Below are 26,489 nucleotides of genomic sequence, written 5' to 3'. Positions count from 1 at the left end.
TCCCGCGGCCGCCGCCGGCGATGATATTCCCGTCACGGAAAGGGACGGTGCCGAAGAAGAAGGAGGTCCCACGGCCCCCCTCCCGCGTCTGCGAGGCCCCGCCGTCGCACCCCCTCCCTCTCCCCCGCCCCCATGGTGGGGAGGTGCCGAAGAAGAGGAAGACAGGTGGTCTTCCCCTTCCCGCGGCCGCCGCCGGCGATGATGTCCCCGTCACGGAAAGGGACGGTGCCGAAGAAGAAGGAGGTCCCACGGCCCCCCTCCCGCATCTGCGAGGCCCCGCCGTCGCACCCCCTCCCTCTTCCCCTTCCTGCGGCTGCCGGCGGTCACGACCCGCCCCCCTCTCGCGTCCGCCACGGCCCGGCCCGGCGCTGTCGGCCTCGCGGGAGAGCACTTCCCAGGGGGCCCGCCGTGGCCGCCGCCGGCCACGACCCGGCCCCCTCCCGCGGCCGCCGCCGGCCCCGGCCCGGCCCCCTCCCGCGGCCGCGGCGGCCTGGCCCCCTTCCGGCGCCGCCGGCCGCGCGGGAGGAGAAGAAAGGAAAACGGGGGAGAGGAAGGAAGGAGAAGAAGAGAAGAAAAAAAAAAAAAGAAAAAGAAAAGGAAAAAGAAAAGAAAAGAAAAGAAAATTTAAAAAATAAAATAAATAAATAAATAAATATTTATATAAATGAATGAATGAATAAATAAGATAATAAATAAATATATTTCAACATTATTAATTATTTACACTAATAATTATAATATTTTATACCTTTATTATTGTATTATACTATAAATATTATATTATATTACATTACATTATAATACATTAATATGTTATTTTAAATAATTTAATATTATATTATATTATGAGAAATTAATTTATACTAATAATTATAATATTTTATGTCTTTATTATTGTATTATACTATAAATATAATATATATTACATTATATCATAATACATTAATATGTTATGTTAAATAATTTAATATTATGTTATATTACCAAATATTAATTTACTCTAATAATTATATTACTATTATGCTATATTATAATAATATTATTTTATATTACAAAAATATTATACTATATCGTATATTTATGTATTAATATATGTTATGTTTTATTATATTCTGTTGTATAATACTATGCAATGTCCTTTATGGTAATTTTGTCATATAAATGTACTTTCCCAGTTTGTTTACCAAACACAAAACAAAGTACCACAGCACTTTACGAATGTAGTTACCAAACAGCAAACAGCTTTTTATAACAGCTCTACTTCAGACAGCTCTACTTCCAACAGCTCTACTGCCAACAGCTCTCCCAAATAGGGCCTTAGTAGCCTCAGCTGCAATTACGTTGGAGTCCGAATCTAGTCCGAGGTGGAGCTCTTGGTGGAGGACGCGTGGAGCTCTTGGTGGAGGACGCTGCTTTTCGACTCTACAATGCTTTACTCTCCCTCTCTCGCTCTTTTTTTTTGTTTGGGTTGGTGCTCGCGCGCGTAAAAAGCACCCTCTTTTCTCGACCGCCCCGGTCCATGAGTTGGCGTAATTTTTCCATCAAAAAAATAGAAGAGTTGGCGTAATTTGTCCAGTCGAGCGAGAGCGCCCATAAACCCAAGAAACCCAAGCCCTAGCATGGCATCCGCTAGCGCAGGAGAAGGGATTCGAGTTTTCCCGTGGGGTTGGAAGATGGTTCTGGGCTACGCCGCCATCCGGCAGCTCTCCCAGTTCTTTGCCGCCGTCGTCTTCTTCCACGCCTCCGAGTACGCCCTCGCCATCTTGTTCCATGGCCGCTCCAACGTTTCTCTTAGCTGTACGCCTCATCTCTCGCCCTCTCTTCATCTCGTTCCTCTCTGTCTCAGATTATAGAGCTACGTGGTTATATGCATAATGCTATGCAAGAATATCGGGTCATTCGATATTTTTTTTCATCCAAAGATTTGCGATGCCTAACATTATGTTTTTTTTCTTTTTTTCTTTTTCCTCTAAAAATTGCTAGCGAGAGTGAGAATGAAAGAGATTCTATGAAAGGGGAGTCTTTTCCACGTATTTTGCCTTTAACGACTGCATTGGAAAAAAAAAGGTGGTTCCTTGTCATCAAATTTAAAAGGAATAAGTCAATAATTAATCAGATATAGTTATGCATGGGGGATCTTTTTGTTAATTTTATCTTCTACAGAAGTCTGGAAGATTTTTCAAGTTGATGCTTTTCTGTAGCCACTGCATCTTTTTTTATATGGTGTTATATGCATGGAGAGATTCCTCCTGATTTCAGCAAATGGTCGATTCATGATTCTAGTTGGTTGTTATGTTGAGTAAAATCCCAAGGCCTTAAGGCTGTGAATATCTTGTCAATCGGCCAACCTATGGTCTAATACCACTCAAGCCAGAGGAAGGAAATAGTTTGGACATTGGAATTTGTGGGTGCTGAATTACTTTTGGTTGGAGGGACTTATCATAACCAATTGTAGATGCAGGGTGGTGAGTATGCCAAGACTCGAAGTGCCTTTGAACCTCATATAGTCATTGGTTGGTTCAAACCAAGCACGAGTGCATATTTTATTGGAAGATTTTAGCACCCCTCACATCCAAGACCCCATGGCATGGCTTATAATTTCAGTATGGGCCAAAATAATGGCAGGGCGATGTTCATTGATGGTAAATCATGATTTTGCGAAGGATTTGTTTAGATACCCGAACAAATTATCCCTTGGCATTTTCTTCTCAAGCATGATAGGTGGTAGAATATGGGCAAGATGATAGAGATATTGAGTGATTGAAGGAGCACATGGCTTCCACTATTCCTATATTTCAGAGATACGGTAAATCACCTATTTGGCACGAATTAGTTGGCCTGATTTTAGGAATTGGGGCTGCTTAAAGCTTCCCATGATTCTTTTTGTTCTTTGACTAGATGCCCTCCTCTATTTGAATCCTTCCTGCATAGCTAGATTATGTGCAGGTAACCAAGTCCGGCAAAATACTGTGATTTTATATGAACATTTTTTTTTAAAAAATTACATGTTCCAAAATGGTGAGAGAAAATAAGTTATCATTTATGGTATATCTATCTTGCCTATTTTTTAAATGAATGCATTATTTTATCATTAGATTATCGAAGTTTAACTTGTCATCTTGGCTGCTGTTAATTCAAAGTACAAACGAAATTGACAATTAAAAAGTAAGAGAAATTCAAAAGCCTGGACATTTCAACTTTCATGTACGTGACAAAATACATGTTGATTTAAATCATTGGCAATTGCTTTTACCTAAAAGTGACCTAGTAGAACTTGGTAGAACATGTAGTAAATAAGTCAATATAAACTATAGGAGGAACAAAGAAAGGTCCTCTCTTTTTTTTCGATAAATGAGAAATGCATCTCATTGATTTTTGAAAAACAAAAGCCTTTTTTATTCAGTTCTATAGTTTCTTAAGGCACTGAAAGTTGAAGATAGAGAAATTTAGTATATATCTCTTATATTTGATCAACATGTTGCATTTAAAGGAGGAGATAGGGAAGTACCCTTCATGCCTGCTTATATATAATTTCTATATGTGCTATTTGAGATCAACATGAATTGTCATAAATTTCTTCCTGTTGGAACGTTGATTAGTAACCAAGGTGTTTATTATGCAGCGCTTCTGATTAGCAAACAGTATATCATTGCAATGAGTTGTGCTTTGCTGGAATACATGATGGAGATTATCCTCTTTCCAGAGTTGAAAGAATATATGTGGATCAGCAACTTTGGTCTTGTAATGGTAATAGTTGGGGAGTTCATACGTAAAGGTGCTGTGCTAATGGCTCGCCATGCCTTTACACACCACATCAGAACTTATCATGAAGACAACCATGAGTTGATTACTCATGGCATTTATCGGTAATTGATTATTGATGTTCCATACTATAATCGACAAGCTTGTTATAATCATAAAAGGCTTGTACTTGATATGATTAGATCATACTTTTAAATACCCTATCTGAATTGACTACATGTGTAATATAGAGGGTCTATTAAACCGTTAATCACTGTGTCCTATAACATTCTCAACATGTTTGTGACTATCCTTGTTGGAATAACTTTTATTGAAAATTTATTTCTCTGTTGTGATCATATCTTCATTCTGTAAAAAAAAAGGTTGTAGATGTAGTATTTTGATTAATTATTCTTGCTTGACTTTAGGCCACTTGATGGCACTAAATGTAGTTAATTTTCTAGATTGCTGTTGCTGGAATTGGAAACAAAAACACCATAGTAACTTTGATGGATAAACTATTTTATATTGAAAGAGGGATGTCAAGTTTTAATCTCAGTAGAAGCTTTAATTATGTCGGCATGAATCGAAAAGCTTCGAAATAGTTACCATTTTTTCTTGCAATTCTTCTTGTATGTCATGCTTCCAATCAAACTTCTTGATCAAGGAATTGCAAAGTGGCGCCCACAACTTCTTTCCCTTCCCAAAGTGTGGACATTGCAGGCTTTAAGAATAATCAGGAACAAAGAAGAACCTTAAACCTTTTTCCCCTGTTGGTGGAAGGCGTTTGTTTGAACTGTACTTGTTCACGTTTATCTTCTGCAGTCTGAAACTGCAAACGTTACAACCGTCCATATAGAAGGTTGTAGTTTAGGAGGGAAAAGTAATAGTTTATTAGAGCAACAAACTAAAATTAGCTTCAATGCATCATTTTCTTGCCATCATGATGTTATTTCCTTGCAGACAATCATGTAGAAAACAAAGGATTCGATTTGGATTCTGCCGTAGTTTTGTACATGTTTTCTTTTTTTTTCCAGAAACACATACTTCAATTGTTGTTTAGAGAATCTAGAGTCCACCTGTGTTCTCAAATGTTTGGATGTCAGGTCACCGTCTCTACGAGATACCTCTTGTGCTGGCTGGAAGTTGCTCCAAGTAGCGAAAAGGGGGGATTAGGAAGCCATCATTCTCCCAGTCCCAATTTTCAGCATACTAGAATCTGTTTATACAGTGATTTTCAGTATTCTGAATATATTGGAATTGCAGGATCTGTGAACTCTTATGATCCTTCCAATTCCTTCAAACCTTCCCACTCATGTAAAGAGATATGACAGGGATAAGCTGGTTGGCCATCCAGACAGGCCCTAAGTATTTATTGATTGCAATTCAGAAGTTTGTATCACCAAATAAGATTGCTAACTTTTGCAACATTTTAAACTAAACAGTTTCATCCGCCACCCGGGGTATTGTGGCTTTTTCATCTGGGCAACTGGAACTGAAGTCATGCTTTGCAATCCCGCATGCGTAATTGCTTTTGCAGTTGTCACTTGGCAATTCTTCTCTACTCGGATACAGTATCCATTTGGACAAGTATAACGTTTGAAGTCTGATTACATTCATTTGTTGGTTCATTTTGATGGGTGATATGTGTCCCAAATATTTGCCAGTAAGGTTTGAGCTAAAGGTCAACCTTGATGGTGTTGGATATGCTTATCGGCACAAATAATTGAAATAAAGTTTGATTGCTAGTTAGGGTTGCTATTATAGAAAGTTGCCAATCCTTCAATCAGGAACAGATATGAGGAGTTCTTCTTGAGGCAGTTTTTTGGTTCCCGCTATGACGAATATGTTCAGCAAGTTCCATCTGGTCTCCCTTTTGTAAGATGAAGGCCTGCAAAACTGTGAGTAATTTTGAAAGCTTGCATGTATTTTGATAGACCTATTGATTCTGAAGCTGCTGCCTTCCTCTGGATACCTCTTTTCTGGACTATTTCATTGCTAGCCTTGCTTGCATGTTTTCCTGAGTGCAGCAAATGCATGATGAAACTTAGCAGCAATTCATGAATTGATTGTTGTGCTGCGAACTATGAATGCAGGTTGGCTTGCTTTCAAAACAGAAATATCTTTTGGCACCCCAATTATATTTGACCGGTGGTCGGGAGTGTAAGAACATCGGCAAGGCGAGCACGGATCAAATTCGTTAACGAAGATTTCCCAACATACATTAATTTTGGATAAAAAACAGTCACTCATTGGAGAATAGATGAAAAGAACTCCAGCATCCTGTTATTATTTCCTCAACCAGATCAGGAAGCTTCTACTGTGGAGGCAGAGCTAGAAAGGCATTCAGAGTTCATGCCAGTGTTGCCTACGCCTGGAGTTGGATTCTTAAAATTTGATACTTGTATCAGTGCTTATTATTTCTGTCTCTTCTGTTTTTTTTTTGCTGCAAGCTAAAGCATGGTAGCATTGATGTTGTATTATGTTTTACAATTTTTACCACATGGAAGAAGAGTACACTCAACTGGTGGGAAAATATTCCATTAAGAAAAGTAGAAAACCTTTCTTTGATACCAAGGCTTATAATTGGAATAACCCTTCAAATAGCTTTGATTAGTGGATTATGGTTTGTAGCTTCTAGTAATGATTTATGGTTCTTGAACATCATGTTATTTTGTCTTTTTCTTTTTGGGAAGAACATCATATTATTGATTGCTCTTTATTGGCTTCATCAGGTCAGGTCATCTTAAACTACTACATCAACATCATCATTTACGGAATTTGAACCAGATGCCATCCTTTAAATTGTTCTTTTTTGTGGTGGGGGGATCCCCTTCCTTCCATGTTTGTATGTTTAATAGAATGAAGCCAGATGATGTATGAGATTAAGCTGGCTCTATATTGGCAACAAATCTTAGTACAGACAAACATTGTGTCTTGTCTTGATCCTAGATTTCTTCATGAATTCATGGAAAATATGGTGTCCAATGTGATGCTTTTTGGTATGCTTTCTCCTTGGAGTTGGTAGTATCCTCATCAAAGTCAGGCACGGCTCCATTTTGCTCATCTTAAACAGCGACGAGCCTTCCCTACTAATTGTGTCGGTCCCACCACTGAGGTAGTGTCCCTTAGGCCACGTCGGCAGTCCACATCAACTACATTGGTAGAGTACAAAGGTCACGGGGCACGTGGCATGGACAGGGTGGCCCACATCATGCACCATTAATTACACGACAAAAAATATCTGGAAAGAAAGTTCTTGCATGAGACGGCATAGCATGGCTGCTCTGGAGGGCTAAGCCATTTCTTATGTTATGGTTGATGACAATAATCTAGTATCTTGCCAAATAATGGTGCAACACGTAAGCTGACAAATCCTAGAGACCTAGAGATGAAACTAGGGTCAAGTCCTGGGGTTGCAAACTATGGTTGGGAAGATCAGTTGCTCATGTAAATTATGATCAAACGGAGGAACACGAAACTAGTTTAAATTACGACATATCATCCTTTCTTTCATTTTCAGATGGGCCCAACCCAACCGACCAGAGCTTCTCCGACCCAAACATCTCGTTGTACAGTTAAAAAGGCATGCGTCTAATCTCAAACTTTCGGCAGAGGGTCCACCGTTGATTAGGCCGAGTCCATGATCATACGGTGGACCCATCATTTCAACCGTCCTTGTCGATGGCCCTACTGCCCAAATCCATCAAATACAAGAAGCTGGGAGCTGCTAGAACTGACCCTTCGATAGTGATCGAACGATCCTGATTATTCGTAGAAGCGCATGGTTACGATTTGCGGTGCAATCTTGAGAGATTCCGCAACAAATATCTGGATACCGGAGGCGGTTTCTTCTGCAGCGCTCGAGCGGCGAATCCACGGATGCGGAAAAGAGACGCAATTATTTGTCCTGGAATGTGGTACACAGTGAGCTCCACGAGTAGGGCTGTCTCCACCGCTCATTTTGTTCTATCCCAATCCAACCGTACAAACTGCTGGCTCAACGGATGAGGGGCGTCCCCCCCTTCTCCCGCACCAGAAAACCCAGGCAAGCATAACATACAGCGATACCGTTGAAAAATGGACGGTTGAGATCTTCTCCTCCACTGGTTTGATGCTTTGTCGTGAACGCCATATCATGAATTAGTTTTCCACTTGAGACTTGACTTGAAAATTGGACTCCTGATAACATGAAACGTATACGACTCCTCGGTCACAAACTCTGTGGGGTCCACCAGGATGGTTTGCTTGTAGTTCCGATAGATTAAAAAAAAAATTCAAATACACCGACCTATAGGACGCCAGGGCCCAGAAAGCACCCTCTGACGGAATGTGGGCCCAAATGTATCCGGATAGGGTCTTTTGAAGGGTTGATCGTACCGAGACCAAGTGTGTAGAACGCTAGCTAGCAGTAAGGAACACTCGGTCCTTTTAACACCCGAAACTAAACCCAAACTAGCGAGCGTTGTACCAAGAGAGGCCCCAAGAAATGGTTCATCTGTGGTGTTTCGTCTGAACGGTGCGCGAAATTGTAACCGATTTAAAGTGTGGTGGCGAGCGCCTCGAATACGCCTGTTGGCGGCCTGGTAGAACCATCGCTCGCTCTCTCGTTCCCGATAAATTGTCCAGCGGAGCTCCGATAGAGGTTTTGTTCTCCTTTTCTCGTTCCCTGTTCGTCTTCCTCAGTGTCTCGGCGGCCGGGCGGAGAGAGAGAGAGAGAGAGGAGACTGCTGGGAGCTAGGGTTAGGGTTGCTGGTTATGGGATTTGAGCGATGGCGGCGGGGAAGCCATCGGTGAAGCTCTGCAAGGGCATCAACGGCCTCGACAAGGTCTTGCTGAGGGAGGCCAGGGGGAGTTCGGCCGAGGTCTGGTTTCTCCCACTCCCTTCTCTCGAATCTTTCTTCAGAATTCTTATTTCTTTGATTGAGCTTATCCCTTTCTTGGATTCGAGTTGGGAGACATGTCTTGGATAAAGAATTTGGATTCTAGAACGTTTCTTGGAGTTTTGTGGCGGTAGAACTCGATCTGTTCCGGTTTTGCTGGATCTGATGTCTTTTTAGCCGTTTTTGATAGGTCAATTCGTTAATTCTTCTGATTATTTGATAAATCCGTGGATTTCTGCGTTAGCCTATGTGTCTTCTTGCTGCCAGCCGTTGGTTATGGCATGTCAAAAAAACCCATCTGATTCCATTATCTTGATCTTGTGTACAAATAGTTGATGGAGAATACCATGCGGGCGGTTGATCTTTATGAGTTTGTAAAAAAGAAAATAATCTTGATGAAAGTGCCGCGTTGGGTTCTTTTATTCTTTAATATATGGTGAACCTGAAGGTACATATATATAATTTAATGAGTGAGTTAATCTGTCACTGGAATGCCTAGAAAGTGGAGAAGAGTTTGTCAGGCTGTCTTTCTTGAAATCCTTTTGTCTGAACTATTTTTAGACCTTCACTAGGGTTCTTGGTTCCTGTTTTCCTTATCTGGTTGCTGGCAACTGTTCTGGCTGCGGCTGCTGCTGTGTTTTGATGCGTTGGTTCTTGGGATAGCTGCTGCTGTTGCTGGGGTTGGAAATGGACAGTTTATAGAATCCAGCCCAAGAATCATAACTGTTTTTTGATAGACACATTTTTTTTCTTTGGCTAGATGCTGCTTTTCTTTTCTAGTGGTGTATATGGTTTTGAGGCCTTTTTCGCTTCTCTCTGACTAAATCTTTTTTTTTTAAAAAAAAAAATTGTTGAGTGGAATTCCCTGCTAGCAATAGGAAAACAGGATTGCTAAAGGTTCATGAGATACAGGACTTGGCATGTCACACGTCTTGTGCCCTGGCTTTGTCTTGGACATTGCTCAAGTTGGCTTTGTTTCCCTTGTCCTCTGCAGTTGTCTTAGATTGGGTGATACCTCTCAGTTCTTCTTTAATCATGGCTTTCTTTAGTCTCATGACGAGGTAGAAAGAATGGCAATATTTAGTTCATGCTTCTTATGTCTGGTGAAAGTCTGGAACTTTATCTGGTCTTCACTAATTTTAGTCATTGTGTCCTGTAAATGCACATGTTTTGGCATAGCAACTGTCTTCTGGTATTGTTGTTTAAGTACCATCGACCGTGTCCATGCACTTGGCTTAGTGAAGGTGCACTGCTGAATTGCAGTATTAACCCCTTGAGATGCTTTAGCTGAAATTCTTATCAAGCTTGACATTTGACTATGACATTATTTTTTTCTATAAGATACCTTATTATTATTAGGCTCATGGACATAAGCTTGGTCACTTGTGAGAGATCTAGTTCAGTTGTGATGACCCATCTATTTTGTTTTGCTTTGCAAGTGTTTGGTTTCCTTTTATGTTTTTTTTCCTTTTATTGAAGTTGCTGCAACTTTTATGAGTGCCTAGATTATCATTTCGAAAGTAGTACTACTTTTCCTTGGGTAGTTTCCATATTTAGATCCCTTTTGAAACTTTTATGCCTATTTGTTTTTTTGTGCTATACATATATATCCTACAAATATTTGCGTAATTGATAGGTATGACATAGGGAAGTCATGTCGGACCTCAAAAGTATGATTTTTATCATAGGTTTTATACTGAGCGCCTTTTATCCTGATAACATTTCAGTATTTACAAAAGCATATAGTATTTCTGAGCTAACTTGTTATTGTTGTTAAATTCTGATTATTATTCTTAGTTTCAAAATAGAGTTGCTTTCTGATGAAGTACTCTTAATCAGGGATTACAGATTTAACAAATGTTGGTACAGGAGAAATCTTCAGAACTCCAAAGGTTGCAAGATGCCATAGCTAGGACTAGATGCATTTGCTATAGAAACATTATTGCTTTTAATTGGCTTGAGGTGACCATCTTAAGACTTTTATCAGAAAATTCTGAGAGAAGGCAGATGAGGGAAGGTTAGGGATGGGTGAATAGGTTAAGTATGTTCTTAATGGTTCTAAGTTGTTCCAACCATTTGGCGCTTCAACTAGTCACATCATCGGACAATTGGGACAGATTCATTTTTTTAAGGGCGTTCCTTTTCTGTCCTTTTCTTTTGTAGACTCGTGGTTTTGGAATGCAAATTCTGTGCAACTTTATTGACAATGTTATTTGTTATTATTTTCCATGATTTGAGAGTTCCTAGTTAAAATGTCAAAGAGCATGCTATCATTTGCTAGTAGGTTGCGTCCAAGCAAGCGTACAACAGATGACCAGTCTCTAGAGAAAATACTCCTTCAAATTTAGCACTATCTATTATTATTATGACGCAGTATATGGCTGAAAAATTTTTAAAAGGTCAGAGCAACCTATTGTCTAATATTGGATTGAATCTGAGAAATCATACTCCACGTGGATAATGTTAATCATGTAAATTTCATTGTTCAATAGACTTGGTCAAATTTCACCGAACTCTGGCCTAGTAATATGTTCCATACAAGAAATCATATCTCTTCCATGTGATATTTAATCCACATAAAAGTACTTCATGTGTTTAAATGTCTAAAATCTGTATGATCTTTATTTTTAATATCACTAATTTTCATAATTTAAATCCTCAAAGAATGTTAATATCTTACTATGCAAGTGCTATTTAATTATAGGTTATTACGATACAAGAAATTATAACAATCTTCCCTAGATTTGTTCTACTATAGATTGGACAAACTGGATATGTTGCGAAATAAAGGCCCTCTGCTATTTATTTACTTTTGCTGCTATAGATGCATAAACAATTGTGTTTTATACTTGCCATGATAATATTGGATGTTTCACCTTGCTACCATCCCTGCTACCTATGATGCAATAAACTAAGGTGAAGCTAACTACAATCATGATGCGTCTAACATTCCCTTCTTTCCTGAGGATACCCTTTATGATTTTTTGTGCTTCAAATATTACTTTATGATTCGAGAACCCATCACCATAACAATTTGAGTTGGCTCCGGTGTTACTACTGGATTTGGTAATCCTTTCTTGTAACCTCCATCCCGTCTGGCTTGTTCTAAGACCCTTTGAAATAATTCAAGCATTCCCCTATACTCGAGCCTCCTCAAAAAAGCTTTGTTGCACGTGCCCAAACTATTTCTTAATTGCTGCAACCTCCTTCTCTCCTCTAATATATTCGTCCTCTTCCTAGTTTTACCATGCATACTCATTATGTTCTCTTAGACCCTCAATATTACCAACATCTTTTTTTATCCCATAAAAGTTGGGCTTTATTATCGTTGTCAGATCCTTCTTTACTAAGTCTTCCTTTAAGTTGCCAAGGAAGGCTTCGATCACATGACATTCCTTGAAGTGTCTCTCCTCTTTATCTGCCTGCCTCTAATTTTACTAGAAATGCTTATATATATGTATATATCTCCATTTTTTTTATCTCAAAACTGATAACTGACTCATAGTATCCTCATTTCCATTTTCGTTTCCAAGTAGCTTTCGATATTTTGTTTTTGCTCAACACTTACAACTGATTCATAAGCCTTTATTTTCGGATCCGTTCCTTCTTAATTACAATTGAGCATTTAACCTTGTTCTATTGTCAGGACTTTATCAATTTGCAGATTGCATAACAGCACATCTTATTGAATTTTAGTGGTGATTTCATTTATGGTTTGTGTAAAGAGGTCATGTCTTAGTGCTGATCCTTCTGGCACAGGCCAACCACATCTTAGAGATCACTTGGCCCAACAAAACTACACTTAGTGCTTTTGATTTCCTTGGTATTTTGTGTCCACAAATATTTTGATGTGTAATGTCTGCATGTCTGTATTTCTTAACACTGATCATACTATCTCTATTGGGGGTTTGTTTTGTGAGTTCATGTTAATAAAAATGGCAAGAAGCAGACCTCAAATATTTCATTGATCGATGGGATCACGTTTATCCATCAAATAATCTCTCTTCAATCAATCATGTGTATTGAATATGTGAATTTCTTGCATATATACGAGTCGTTATGAATTTGTTTCATATGCATAGTTAATCTTAATCTTATTTTATTATGTACCACGTTAACATACCCATGTTTTTGGTAATGTGCATGTTTCTTGAATGAATTAGTTGGAACATGTTTTAATGGTTTAGAGCTTACATTTACATGAAAAAGCCCTTGAAATGTGAATATTTATATCCCATAATTTGGTGCTTTATACCTAGCAGTTACTCTGTTGTTGTGCTGCCTATGGTGATATTCTTTTAAATGGAGGCATACTGTGCTTGCTGGTCTCTACCCTGCTTCCATTTGCCTTGTTGAGTATTTTTGACAACTTGGATAACCCCTCTCTGTCATTCTTTTTTCGCTCAAATTTTTCAACTACAGGTTTCTTATTTATGACTAAAGTTGCTTGCATGATTTAGGATATCTGCTCCATGCCATGTCTTTTTTGCTCTATGCTGAAATTTCTTAACTAAGGATTACTTGTTTATATCTAAAGTTACTTGCATGATTTAGATTAATATCAACTTCCTGATAAAATGGAAACTAAAAAGATGCTCATGTTGTTGTTGCGGCTGCAGTAGCCACTCTGATATTGTGTTTATATCCATTCGTCTTTTGGCAGGTGTATTTGTATGGAGGTCAAGTAACATCTTGGAAAAATATCCATGGTGAGGAGATGCTTTTTGTCAGCAGCAAGGTACCAACATTGGTTCTTTTTTTTTGCCGAGGATTACAAAATAGGTGCATGAAAGTTCTACAAGATGACATATATTCAAATGATCCTTGTTATTTATTGTATCATCAGGAACCTCCATATTTGAATACTATTGCTAATTTGCTATAATAATATAATGCTAGTTGTTACCAGAAAAATAATATAATACTAGTGAAATACTTATGTTTTATTTAGAGGGAGTACATGAGCAGGAAATATGAAAAGATAATGGATGGGTGCTGATGAAAACCCACTGGATACCAGGCCATTCTGTAGACCTTAGGCAGGCTGTCTGAATGCATCCCTACTAGAACCCTTGGTTTGTACTTGAGGTTTTGGGAATTATCCCCCCATCTAGCAGATGTTCATTGCTATCATGCTGCCTAATTGGATGCCTGGGATGACTATGCCTGTTTTAAATACATTCTACTCGAACATTTATTAATTAAGCACTCCTGCTTGCCATCACTTCCTAGCTTCACCACTTGCTGCTTTGGTGCCATCCAAGAGCTGTTTCTATGCTCATTCATGCTTTGTGCAACTAAGGATCAGTTTCTCTAGGGATTGTATTGTATTATTTTTGATGTTATATTTAACTTCTACTATGGAGATGTTATCTCAAGTTTGAGTTGGAGGTTAAAAAATAATAACTAATAGATATTTGTCTATTTCATGGTGAATGTAATGGACCTTTTGGAGGGCTATGTTTCATGAGCATGAGGGGTATCTGTATCACTTTCTTCTATTTCTATATCTCCTTCAAGGCTTTAACCATACGCTTTGAAGTCTTTTTCCTTTTACGTAACCAACTGTTCATTTTTTTCTCTTTTGAACCCTACCCTATGCATATTTTGAATATCTTTGTTTTCATTATAGCTTTTTCCTTGTCTTATTTCTCTCTTTTTTTTCTAATTGCATATATCAGTGTGTTGCGTCTTTATCTTGAAAAGTTACTCTTATGCCTTCTTTTTATGTCAATATGATACTCCTATTTAGACTCTTTCTCTTTGTGGCCTACAATTGCATGACACCATCATCCTCTTGTTTGAAGGGTTTGGCCATGAAACAAGAAGGAAAATTCCTCATTGCTTAAACTGCTGTTCAAATGTTTTGTATGTTTTGTACCCTTCCCAAGGCTTTTTTATGTTTCATTAGCTATTTTGCGGTCATCATGTGAACAAAGTGCATGATTTCATTTTATTTACAGTACCTCATTATGAGGCTAATTAGTTATGGTCATTGGAGTCAGAGATAGATGTAACATCTGTCTCTTAATGTCGGTTTGATGTTGTCCCTTCTTTAGATTGAATTAAGTTCAACATAAGGGTTTCTTCACACAGCATGTGCTTAGGTAGATATACATCAGGGGAGCTGCCCGTCTTATATTTAATGGTTTTGCTAATTCAGACATTTATCTTGCTCTCGATCATCTGATATACATGTCTAACTTCCCCCTTTTTATTATTTATAGGCTTTTTTCAAGCCTCCAAAGGCAATACGTGGGGGCATCCCAATATGCTTTCCTCAAGTATGACTATTTCTTATTATGTATTTATGATCCAATTACACTTCATTTGTACTTTAATCGTCATCACCAGCCAAAAAAACATCTGCACATGCAGTTTGGGAACCATGGAATTCTTGAACAGCATGGCTTTGCCAGGAACAGGGTTTGGAGGATCGACACTAACCCGCCAGCTTTTCCAGCAAACAGTGCCAGTAATACTTTCATTGATTTAATCCTCAAACCATCTGAAGAAGACTTCAAGATCTGGCCTCACAGGTTGCTATATTGCTGATGGACTTCAGATTTGTTTTTTTGTTAATAAATTATACACAAGCTATCAGTATCATGTCTGTCTAATTTTCTTTCTATTAAGTTCTTTACTGCACATTATTTTGCATCATTCTATGCTTCGCTGCACCACTACTGTTGATTTTCTATCATGGCAGTTATGAATTTCGTCTAAGAGTTGCTCTGGCACCTGGAGGAGATTTGATGCTGACATCGCGCATAAGAAACACCAATACCGATGGAAAACCATTCTCATTTACATTTGCATATCACACATACTTTTCTGTCTCTGACATCAGGTTTGTCACTTAAATCTTGCTAACTTTCTTGTATGTTTGTGCCTTGTCTTTTATAAATATGTATTCATAAGGAGTTAAGTAGTTGTATGAACATTCACCATTTTGAGCAATATGGAAATTTGTTGCATCGGAACAAAAAATAGAGGAAAAGGAATGAAGTGTTCTGGGGCTTTTGGACTTGATATATTTAATGTAAGAATAGAGAGTTATATAACAAACTAGACTGTTTTATTATCTAATCTATTGAAGTCAATAAGTAAGCTTGGATTCAATACTGATATATCTTAAAAAGAAGTAAAATAATATTTAACTACAACTTCAAACTTTAGCTCCTATAACTAATGTCAGCCATCCATTTGAATAAGAGTCCTGACCTTATAGGTAATCATGACTACTCATCCTATATCGAACCTCTAGAATGTTGTATGGTCATTTCCAGGGTCCAAACTCGAACACATGGAATAACATGGGCACCTTTTCTGTCTGGATGGTCATTTACACCCTTCTGTCTCTCAGTTAACTAAAGAGCACTGAACATACGTCTAATTGAGTCCTTGCAGAATCAGGTTTTGGCAGCGTTACTATCATAGAATTCATGCTCATGTTGCAGAGCTCACAGCTGATTTGCAAGTGCATATTCCTTGTGTGCATTCATGGTCTGTTAGTGATGCTTCTCATTAGTAGGCTATCCCAAAGAGGCATGGCTTGGCCTTGTAATCTATCCATGCTGGTGTTCTTGAGTTGAAACCTCCTGATTGTGGATCAGGCTGCTTTCAGGTTCAAGTAAAATAGAGGAAAGATGAGAAAGGGGCATTGACATTAATTGCTTGATTAAATGCTTCCTGGGCACACAACCTGCTAGGGTGGTTTTATGAGATTTTGTTTGAGCTTTTCTAGATCCCATGCATAAGGAACTAGATGTGTTTTGGAAGTCATATGTAAATGGGCATCATCTCTTGCTCTAGTTCTCTCTCTCTATCTCTCTTTTTGTGGGTTTGAAAGAATGAGGTCGCAAGCATTAGAGGCGGTTGTTTGGTATAAAGAAATTATCAGGGCAAAGGAAATTATGAACAAAAATACAGTGGCTATATGAGTTTATGCTTGGGTTTATTCAGTGCCCATTAATTTCTTGTAAATAGATATGAATCATTCTTATTCAGTTCACCATCCATATATAGTCATGAATGTGGATATAGCTAATATATCTGATTGACCTACATTGGTTTCACCCATAATTGGATATTGACATATTTATACTTTAGATAAATTCTGGACATGTATGTTTGCGCGTGCGCACACCTGCGCAGCTGAGTACACCAAAGTTCACCAATCAAATATGAGTGTTGACATGGTCATACATTAGATTTTGGATACAAATACAGTATCTGTGCATACACAGAATAGTCATATGTTTCTGAAGACTAACACCATTAAATCTCTATCATATCTAGTTTGCTAAGCATTTTAATGAGCAAGTCATGCCTTTTTTGCCTCTCCTTATCCTCATTCCAATTTAAATATATAAAAAGGATAAATTTGTCTTGCCAACTTTTTGCTAATATTTCTTAGATCAATTAGAAATTGTTTGTTCTTCCAAAAAGATCTTTCACCATAAGTTTATATTATTTCATCCACTTATATGCTTGGTAAATTTGTGCTGCTTGTTTAGAAACAAATAGTAACCAAAATTATAACCACCAAGCCTTGTCTAAATTACTTGGGGTTGTCTTTATGAATCCTCATATAGTCAAGCGTTCCTATTTAGCACTACCTCTAATGTTTGTTTTTTTTTTTTTAAAGTTTTGGCAATATGCAGTCTCATGATCCTTTTTTTCCTCGCCCACTTTTTTGGACCTAAATTTCAAGTAGATGTTTCAGTGAAGTGCGGGTAGAAGGATTGGAGACAATGGATTACCTTGACAACTTGAAGGAAAGGGAGCGCTTCACAGAACAAGGAGATGCAATTACATTTGAGTCTGAAGTAAGTAAATCAACATGGTCATATAGGCTGTTATAATTTGCCATTTAATATTATCGCTCTTGTTCAAAAAAGGTGCATAAGATATATTTAAGCACGCCAACCAAGATCGCAATTCTGGATCATGAAAAGAAAAGGACATTTGTTTTGCGAAAAGATGGCCTGCCAGATGCAGGTGAGTTATGATATTAGTATCTATTTTCCTTTTTTTCCCCTATTATCTTCTATCTTCTTTGAACCTCAGAGGATTCCCATCATATTTACTGCTTGCATGAAGAATGGTAGGGAAATAGAAAATTGAAATCATAATCTTATGATGAAGTCCTTGGTGGCATATCTTTTTCCTCCATGCAGTGGTATGGAATCCTTGGGACAGGAAAGCCAAAGCCCTGGCAGATTTTGGGGATGATGAGTACAAATATATGCTATGCGTGGAGGCCGCATCCATCGAGAAGCCCATCACTCTGAAGCCTGGTGAGGAATGGAAAGGAAGGCTAGAGCTCTCTGCTGTTCCTTCCAGTTACTGTAGCGGGCAGTTGGATCCTCAAAAGGTTCTTCAAGGTTGAGCGGCTGCCTCACTGTGTACATCCTATATAGGTAATTGTTCCATATCCCAGTCGTGGAGTACTTTAAAATTATTGTATTTCAAGACTGGTTCATTGGCAGTCCAACTTCCAGTGCACCAAGTCATAAATTGTCAAGATAACAGAACATTTGACAAGTAAAGGATGCGGTTGACTGTGCCATTAGACCAGCGTTTGAGCAGATCTTTTCATGAACCTGCCTGTATCGATTAGGCTTTTGGATTCTAAACCTTACATGTGGACTCACATGTTTTTGTAACTATCACATTGCTGTATGTACTTCTATAAGTGAATAATGAAATGGCTCCATCAATCATAGAACCAATGTGAAAGGGCAGTTTTAATTTTAACATCAATTTATAGTTTTGGTATTTTGGTTTATTATTTTAAGAGAGTAATTTTGAATGAGGTTAGAAATCTTAGTCGGAGATTCAGTTGAGCTGACTAGATTTTGTTTTAGCAGTTTGGATTTCCATTTTGTTTTAGCAGTTTTCAACTAAAAGCTTGAAAAAAAGAGGTTTAAACTAAAATTAGGAAAATACTAATGTAAAAAACTGCTTTAAAAATCATTAGAGCATATTGTGCTTTTTGAGATCTCTGGGTGCATATATATTTTTTCATTTCTCAAGAAAACTCTATGTACAGTTTTGATCGTGGTATGCCATATCGTACCGAACCAGGCGGTACAGAGTGCACCGTATCGGTTCGATACTAGTATATAGTACGGAAGGCGTACCGATATTCGATATATTAAACCAGCTTTATACCATACTATATTGACACAATGATAGTGTGGCATCAATACGAAGCTTGATACCGAGACGACGTATCTTAATTTTGATTGTTGAGGCTATAATTATCAAAAAATTTAAAAATATATATAATAAAATGTTGACATATATGTTGTACACTAATTTAGAGTGTAATATATTATTTCACTTGATAAATAATTAAATTAAAAAAAAAGAAAAATTGTTAATTTTATATTTTTTACTGAAAAGTGCAAAACTTTCAGTTTAACTCAAGTAGCTCATGATAGATCTATTAGATTAGTACATAAAGGCGGTCTATGATTTCGCCCAACAAGAGTTAGCAAAACCTCTTAGGTTTTGAAACTTGATACCCTATATAGGAGATTTGATCTCAAATCTCATGAATCCAAGCTCAAATCTTGTGAATCTAGCTTCACAAAGCTAAATTACACCACAAGCCCATTCTTCTGCACCCTGCTCCCTCACTCTCTCTCCTCGAAAGTCTCTCGTAATTCCTGAAAAATTTCTAAAAACTTTCCAAGATGCATGTACACACATATATACATATATAGATACAATGTTTCCTTTCCAAGATTATATATTTAATTCTTCTTACTATCTAAAGAAGTAAATAAATGATTGAAAACTTATTATTGCTGGCCGTGTATACATTTAATATCAACCTGCAGGTTATTGCAGCTAAATTAAAAATTTACCTCTATTTAGGATTGCTTCCAAGCGAAATGAGAAGTCTTTGTTTCAGTCTCAGAATGTTGGGCTGAAATTTAAAATCATGAATTTGATATTATATTGCGATGTTAAACTCCTTAGCTCCATCCCAAGGTTCTAGTTTAAGTGAAATTGTAAAAATGATTTGTTTATTTTTTTCCTTTTTTTAATTATTTGTTCTTATTCAGCAGATGGTTCTTTTGTTTTTTAATCATTTTTTCCCTTTAATTATATTTGTTATCTGCATATTTGTATATCATGTTGTTTGCAGGCACTCTCCTGTTGCATCTTCTGTATCGATGCCCAGAAGTGAGTTCTAGCTGTTTTCTTGCCCATTCCCGTTCTTTTTCTTTTTCCCATCTTATAGACAATGATGAATCCCGAGGCACGGTTTCTGTGCAATAATAACCAACTGTTTTTCATGGTCCACATATATCAATAAGAAAAGGCATTTCGGCCCAAACCGGAGGGTACATGAATTCAAGCATGACCTGTTGCTTGTTTTTCGTAGCATGTCATGTCATGAAACTTTGTTCTTGAGGATGAGAAAGAGGGGCATGTAATGGTCTAATGGCCCTTTTTGAATGAATTAATCTTTTTAATGGGGCTCGTTGCCTTCTGCTGTAAAACTTGTTTACTCAGGGTCTGAAATTTATACGGCAGTGAGGATCCTTCTATTAAACCTTTTCATTTTGTCTGGTGGATTATCACAGATATTGTACTATCTTAACTGATTTGGAAAGCACCAAACTTTGTATTGTTAGTCCCATTCAGACAAGTTACGGCCAGAAAGGCTGTCCTTCCAAATTTGCCAGCTGATAGCGCAATTCAAGAACTTAATCAATTCTTTTCACCATGTCTTGAAATCTCTGAATCAGTTGGAAATAAATGCTCATTTTAGAGTTATCAAAACTGTTCGAATCTTTGGCTCTACCAAGTGAATCGAATTGTAATTGTTTGGCTCAAGTTTGTTGTTACATTGATCTGTGAGATTTGCTCTGCCAAGTTAATCGAGTTGGAGCTGCTGCCTGTTTGGCTTATAATGTTGTTAATTGCTCTGTGACAGCTCTACAGATAAAGGCATGATCCAAGAAATTACAACTCAATTGCAAGCAGACCATCACTAGCCAAGGAAGCATTAGATAAGACTGAAGTCTGCTTTAACACACACACTGAAGGGATCATTTGGTTGTGCAAGGAGTATCTCCCATGGCGCAACGAGTTAACTCCCATTGTTGAACAAACCTCAGTTTAGTTTGCACGGCTCCTAATTAGCTGCTTTCGACGCCGCCTAAGACAGTCTTTCAATTGATCTTGCCTAGTGGTTCGATGCCAGCGCTTCATCTGGCCATGGTCTCTCTCTCTTAGTTTATTGAAATGTTGAAATGACCCTTCGATGCACCTTCCCTTCGCAGCGCGGGCAGCAGCACCATCCGCATTATTCTTTACAAAATCAACCAACATAAAGCCCTAAGATTGCGTACATTAACTTTGCACTTACATGATTACGAACCAAAAACAAGCGAAACCTTATTGGTGGGGTCATTCCCACCTTTTTGGAGGGTCTGTTATAAAACTGTCATTCATGTCACCATGTTTAAATATATGCAATCTAAAGAAAAATATTTATTAAATCATGGTTTTTCTTGGTGCCTTCAAGCTTTTTGTTTCTTTCATATTATTAACAATACTAATTGCTATGACAATGTCAAATGATATGCCACATCATCCAGATTAGTTGGCAAGTTACTTCATGCGTCATCATCCTTTTATATGACAGTTGTGAGGGGTGCAATTAACATTGACAAGCACATTAGTCTATTATGCATTGGGTGGACTTGTATAAGTCGTCAAAATGTATTAGAAGGCCATTCTTAATTTTACAATCTACGCTAAATGCAATTCCAACTCCTACCCATGTAAAGTTGCAAATAGGGTGGGTTGACCCAGGATCTGACCCGCTTAGACCCGATTCGACTCATTTTAGAGGACCTGTGAGGCCGGGTCAGATTCTAAAATTGGATCCATTTCATTTTTCGAGCTGAATTTGAGTTTACTAAATTCAGACTCAATCCGGCCCATTTGAATTTTGAGCAATTTTGGGTTCCCAACTCTATAACCCGACTCGAACCGAACTCAGTAAACTATTTGAGCCCGAAAAAGTCCGAACACATGTTGTTCTTTAAGTTATGCCTTATGATTGATGTGCATGTCCTGTATGTGAAGAGTATTTTGCATCTTAAGTTTACAGCTTCAATTTAAAATATAGAATAATTCATATAATTTTATTGCTTGGTTTTGAAGGCTTATTAAAGAATAATGAGCATTTGTAGCAACAAAGTAACAAATGGATCTAGAAAAGGCCTAAGTATGAAGACATGGGTTGTTTCCCATATTGCATGTTTTTGCAGGTAGTCAACCTTATCTAGTTTGTGGTTTTTGTCCTTCAATATCCAAAAGGGTAATCATTAAGGCTCCTTTTTGCTTCACAGATACAATCATACTTTTTCAGATTTATTTGGACTCGATCGAAATCCAAATTTTTTGAATTGAGATCGAATTATATATGGACCCGACCTAAGCCGATTGACCCATTGGATCAGAAATTTTAGTAATGAACCCAATCTGACCCGATCCGATATTCTATTAGATTGAGTCTGGATCCAACATTAGGACCTGAACAAAAAAACTGGGTTGGGTCGGGGTTGCTCATATTCCAGTCCGACTCGACCCATTTGCACTCCTATATCCATGTTAAGTTCACTCACTAAAAGCTATTAGTTATTTTTGATAACCTCTGCTCGGTCCTCCATTGAGTCCTCAAAGCAATTAAAAGGCTTCCTATATGACTTGAAAAGTGCGACGGAATCAATCAAAAATTAATCCAATGTTGAAGTTATTTGGATTAAGTTTGTATTCAAAAATATGACTTGCTTCGGCATGAATTTGGATAACTAAATTTTCAATCTGAACCTTAACCAAACCCAATCGTGTCCAAATTAGTATAACATATTTTTCAAATCCTCTTCGAATATATGATATAGTTTTCTTCTCCGAGTATAGCTTATTAATAATTTATTTGTTGATTTTTATGAGTTATCAATGAAATCTATTATATATAATGTGTTTTTGAAATGCTGTTTAACATTATTTTGTTACACAGTATGCTTGTGATGTAATTAACAAATTAAATATGCTATTATGATTGGATTTTTGGGCATGATTTAATTAAAAATCCAGTGAAGTAATAAATTACTAGTAAATCTGATCCGACCCAACTCAAAGGAAATTGGATTTTGACTTTTTTAAATATGAATTAAATTGGATTTTTGCCTATCACTAATCCATCTCAATCCCTTGCAGCCTAGCTTCCAATCCTCCTTGGTACATCTTTTGGCAGTTATGATCTACTCCTATGTTAAAGCCTACCTCTCATTCCAATGTACAAAGAAATATATTTGCCATCATGTACGCTCTCACTCAAATTGAGCAAAATGAACTCACGAAGATTGATTTTATTTACTTTTTTCTTCCAACAATAATAACAATATTAATAATAAACAATAATAATACTAATTTGTGATCGTCATCGAAGAAGAAAATTGACTCCAACTTCTTAACCGTCAATGCCAGTAAGCCCAAATCCTCGGCAAACTCGGAAAACAAACATAAAAAGATACAAAACAAAAAAAAAAAAACACGGAAAGGGAAGCATAATTAAAAATTGAAAACAAAGGGCCGATAGGGAGAAGGGGGGAAACGAGAGAGAGAGAGAGAGAGAGAGAGAGAGAGGGGGAGAGAGCGAAAATATTCTTTTTTAGCTCTTTCAGCGATCGAGAGAGCGAGAGCGACAGAAGGAGAGCTCAATCCCATCCTGCAGCCCCTTGCGAGCGAGCAAGAGAGACGTAGTGGTGAAGAGAGACCGAGGAGAGCCCGAAGCAAAGCAGAAGCAAAGACGAGAAGCAGAGATACAGAGAATTCGAGCTCTCTTTCTCTCTCTCTCTCTCCCTCTCTCTCTCTCTGCGCTCGGTGATGCGCTTCGAATCCCCGCCTCCCTCCCCACTTCGAGCTCCCAAAGGTCAGCTTCAGCCTTCCCTCCTTCCCCTCTCTTCCCAAAGATTAGGTCTTTCCCTGCCCTCCTCTTTTTCTTCTTCTCTCCCGCTCTGATTCCTCCAATCCCGCACTCCGACCGTGGGCCCGCTGCGATCCGACGTGTTCGAGTGGATTCCCCGATCGCAGAGCGCGGAGTCGATCTTTGGAAGCTCCCCGACGAGCAATTCTTCTGTAAAGAGATAGCTTTTTCGAGCTCTGGGCCGCCGAATTGGGTGCTTCTCTAGCTAGGTCCCGTTCACGTTAGGGTTGCGATCCACGGGATCGGAATTCAAGTTTCCGGCCAGGGTTTTTGGAGGAGTTCGAGCTGGGGATCTTTGTTCTTGGGCGTGGGCCTCTCTGTCCCGGCTTACCCTAGGGTTTTGTGCCCCAAAGGTGAAATTTTTGTCCGCATTGTTTTGGCCGAGCAGTAGGGAATTGGCTTTGGTTCATGTAGTTTGTAGAAGGTGGAGAAAAACCCTAACTTTGAATTAAGAGAGAGGATAGAGAGAACGAGAGGAGAACCCTAATTCTGTTGATCTGGTGAATTATATGGCTGCCCTGCATTGAGAGATGCCGCCACCGACGATGTCGCCCCCCATCCGGATCAGTCTCGGCGACCTCAAGTCCCAGATAGCCAAGAAGCTCGGCCCTGAGCGAGCCCAGCGGTATTTTGGTTACCTGAATCAGTTGTTGGCCCAGAAGCTGAGCAAGCCAGAGTTCAACAAGTTCTGCCTTTTGATCCTTGGGCGCGAGAACATCCCATTGCACAACCAGCTCATCCGCTCAATCCTTAAGAATGCCTTTCATGCCAAGACCCCACCTCCACTGGTTCATGACAAGGCCGCCCTGAAGCCCATTGGAAGTGCAGGGAAAAAATCCCCTCAAGGAGATGACAGAATTAATCGGGCACCTGCTGCTTCAACTCCATCGCCAACTATTTGGTCCAATGGGGACATCTTGCCACCATCACCTCGCAAAGTCAGGTCTGGCATTCGAGACCGGAGGATCAAGGACCGCCCAAATCCTCTTGGACCAAGCCACCTATCTTTAGTACCCTCTGATGAAGATATTTTCAGGGAGAATTGCATTTTGGGTCCTTGCGATTTGAAGAGACCTGTGCAGCATCATCAAGGTGGGCCTGCAGAGCAGCCGGCAAAGAGATCTCGGATGGAGAATTTGTCACCACATGATCGGGCCTCTGTACATAGCAAGGGTCTGGTTGAAGATGGAGAGGAGGTGGAACAGAGTAATGATTTGAACTCCAAGAGAGGTCATCTTCAGGCTCCACTCGGGATACCATTCTGTCCTGCTAGTGTTGGTGGGGCACGGAGATGTCTGCCATTGGTAACTAGTACTAGCACTGGTAGTTTTAGTAGCAACTATGATGAGGGTGAGCTACGCCGTACTGAGGCTTTGAAGAAATGGATGGAAAAAATAGCAGGGTCACAGGGCTTGGGAGGGGTGACTATGGAATGTGCTAATTTACTGAATAATGGCTTAGATGCTTACTTGAAGAACCTGATTAGGTCATGTGTTGTGCTAGTAGGAGAAAGGTCAGGACACGAATCAATAAAGCAACCTGTAGCTAAGCCTATAAATGGTTTTTGGCCGGGAAAGCACATGCATGTACAGAGTAGTGGTGGGTCTTCAGAGGGTACACATGATCTGAGAAAGTTGTGTTCAATATCTCTACAGGATTTTAGGGTAGCAATGGAGCTAAACCCACTGCAGCTTGGTGAAGACTGGCCATTGCTACTTGAGAAAATATGCCTCCGTTCATTTGAAGAATAAGGCAGATTCATATCAAGCTTTCTAGATCTACGAAATTGTTGCTGGGTGGATCTCTAACAGCCTCAAGGGGTGGCCTTTGGGCAAGTCTGGACAGAACTAAACTCAGATTAATGGCTCTCTTCTCTGGTAGAAAATCATCAGAGTTTAGAGCGAAAAATTTCTGTAAAGGCATGGGCCTTCTTGAAGATCACATTCCTTAAATCAGTCCATCTGAAGGAAAGTTTTTTAAAAGAATTCCCTGTTTGGTGCATTTGCTGTATGTGTCAGCATCCGTGAGGGGGATATCTTCCACCACAACCAGAAATCTCAAGCTTTGACATAATTTACAGCCAATGTGGAGGAAAACAGTTTTGCAGGAATATTGATTAGTAATTTGGTATAGGTTCAATCATGTCTTGTAGGTCTTGCGGGGTCTTGTTGTATGTATTATTAATTGCATAAATTGCTTCGTCGGTTTTAGTAGTGATCTTACCATTTCATGAATTGTTTCAGAAGATTAAATTTGAATTATCTCATCAAGTGATACATAAGAAATCAAGTATGTGAAAGAATGCTGTGTATGTCCTTTGCTACCAATTTTATATAACTGCCTTATTTCTTACATTCTTCTAGGCTCTTAATTGACATATTTCTGTAGTATCAATGTTGAGTTGTTTTGGATGTGTAGCATCTTTAAGCAAATATTGTTTCTTAAATAGAACGACTCACTGTTTCATATTTTGACTTCCTCTTTGCTGATTTCTACTATGCAGTGAGAATCACAACATGCTGATTGGGCTTGTGTTATCATGTTTTTGTGGAGACTTTTATGTTTATCATAAAATTTTCAAATTTTGAGATTATTTAGAGAACATACAATATTGCTCACAGTGGCAACTGAAAGTGCCTTATGAAGAGCAGGCATGTAGAAAGTACATAGTATCATCCATCCTGGTTAGAGGTATTATGTATCATACATGCTCGTGCCACTTCTACATTAACCGCGCCCTACAATTCTGAGTTTGGTTACAGAGACACGGAATGCTATGCAGTGGTGTGGTACTTCAAAGGGACAATGATACAAAAAAGAGAGAGAAGTGGACACTATAT

At 38.7% G+C, this 26,489-nt stretch overlaps 3 protein-coding genes across 4 annotated transcripts; all 3 read left to right on the top strand.

The window, feature by feature from the left end:
• The first annotated feature begins 1,454 nt into the window (after positions 1 to 1,454).
• LOC103707074 (probable protein-S-isoprenylcysteine O-methyltransferase) lies at positions 1,455 to 6,347 on the top strand. The gene is made up of 5 exons (XM_008791429.4): positions 1,455 to 1,797; positions 3,623 to 3,866; positions 5,187 to 5,315; positions 5,538 to 5,642; positions 5,838 to 6,347. The coding sequence occupies exons 1-4, from the start codon at positions 1,620 to 1,622 to the stop codon at positions 5,626 to 5,628; spliced, it is 642 nt and encodes a 213-aa protein (XP_008789651.2). The 5' UTR covers positions 1,455 to 1,619; the 3' UTR covers positions 5,629 to 5,642; positions 5,838 to 6,347.
• A 1,924-nt stretch (positions 6,348 to 8,271) lies between these two features.
• On the top strand, positions 8,272 to 19,946 carry LOC103707075 (putative glucose-6-phosphate 1-epimerase). Of its 2 annotated transcripts, XM_017842789.3 has the most exons (9): positions 8,272 to 8,606; positions 13,288 to 13,362; positions 14,852 to 14,908; positions 15,003 to 15,163; positions 15,334 to 15,474; positions 17,344 to 17,455; positions 17,528 to 17,627; positions 17,807 to 18,049; positions 19,789 to 19,946. In XM_017842789.3, the coding sequence occupies exons 1-8, from the start codon at positions 8,514 to 8,516 to the stop codon at positions 18,016 to 18,018; spliced, it is 951 nt and encodes a 316-aa protein (XP_017698278.1). In that variant the 5' UTR covers positions 8,272 to 8,513; the 3' UTR covers positions 18,019 to 18,049; positions 19,789 to 19,946. The 2 variants fall into 2 exon arrangements, with proteins under 2 accessions (XP_017698278.1, XP_008789653.1); XM_008791431.4 differs by lacking the exon at positions 19,789 to 19,946 and having other exon boundaries at positions 8,279 to 8,606; positions 17,353 to 17,455; positions 17,807 to 18,386.
• Positions 19,947 to 23,273: 3,327 nt separating this feature from the next.
• Positions 23,274 to 25,948, top strand: LOC103707073. The gene has a single exon (XM_026804643.2). It carries the CDS (start codon positions 24,180 to 24,182, stop codon positions 25,398 to 25,400), a length of 1,221 nt encoding a protein of 406 aa, XP_026660444.2. The 5' UTR covers positions 23,274 to 24,179; the 3' UTR covers positions 25,401 to 25,948.
• Positions 25,949 to 26,489: the final 541 nt, after the last annotated feature.

The sequence above is a fragment of the Phoenix dactylifera genome, chromosome 7, assembly GCF_009389715.1.
Source record: "Phoenix dactylifera cultivar Barhee BC4 chromosome 7, palm_55x_up_171113_PBpolish2nd_filt_p, whole genome shotgun sequence".
Taxonomy (NCBI): Eukaryota; Viridiplantae; Streptophyta; class Magnoliopsida; order Arecales; family Arecaceae; genus Phoenix; species Phoenix dactylifera.
Note: the sequence above shows the minus strand (reverse complement) of the source record. Positions and strands in the feature narration are given on the sequence as shown.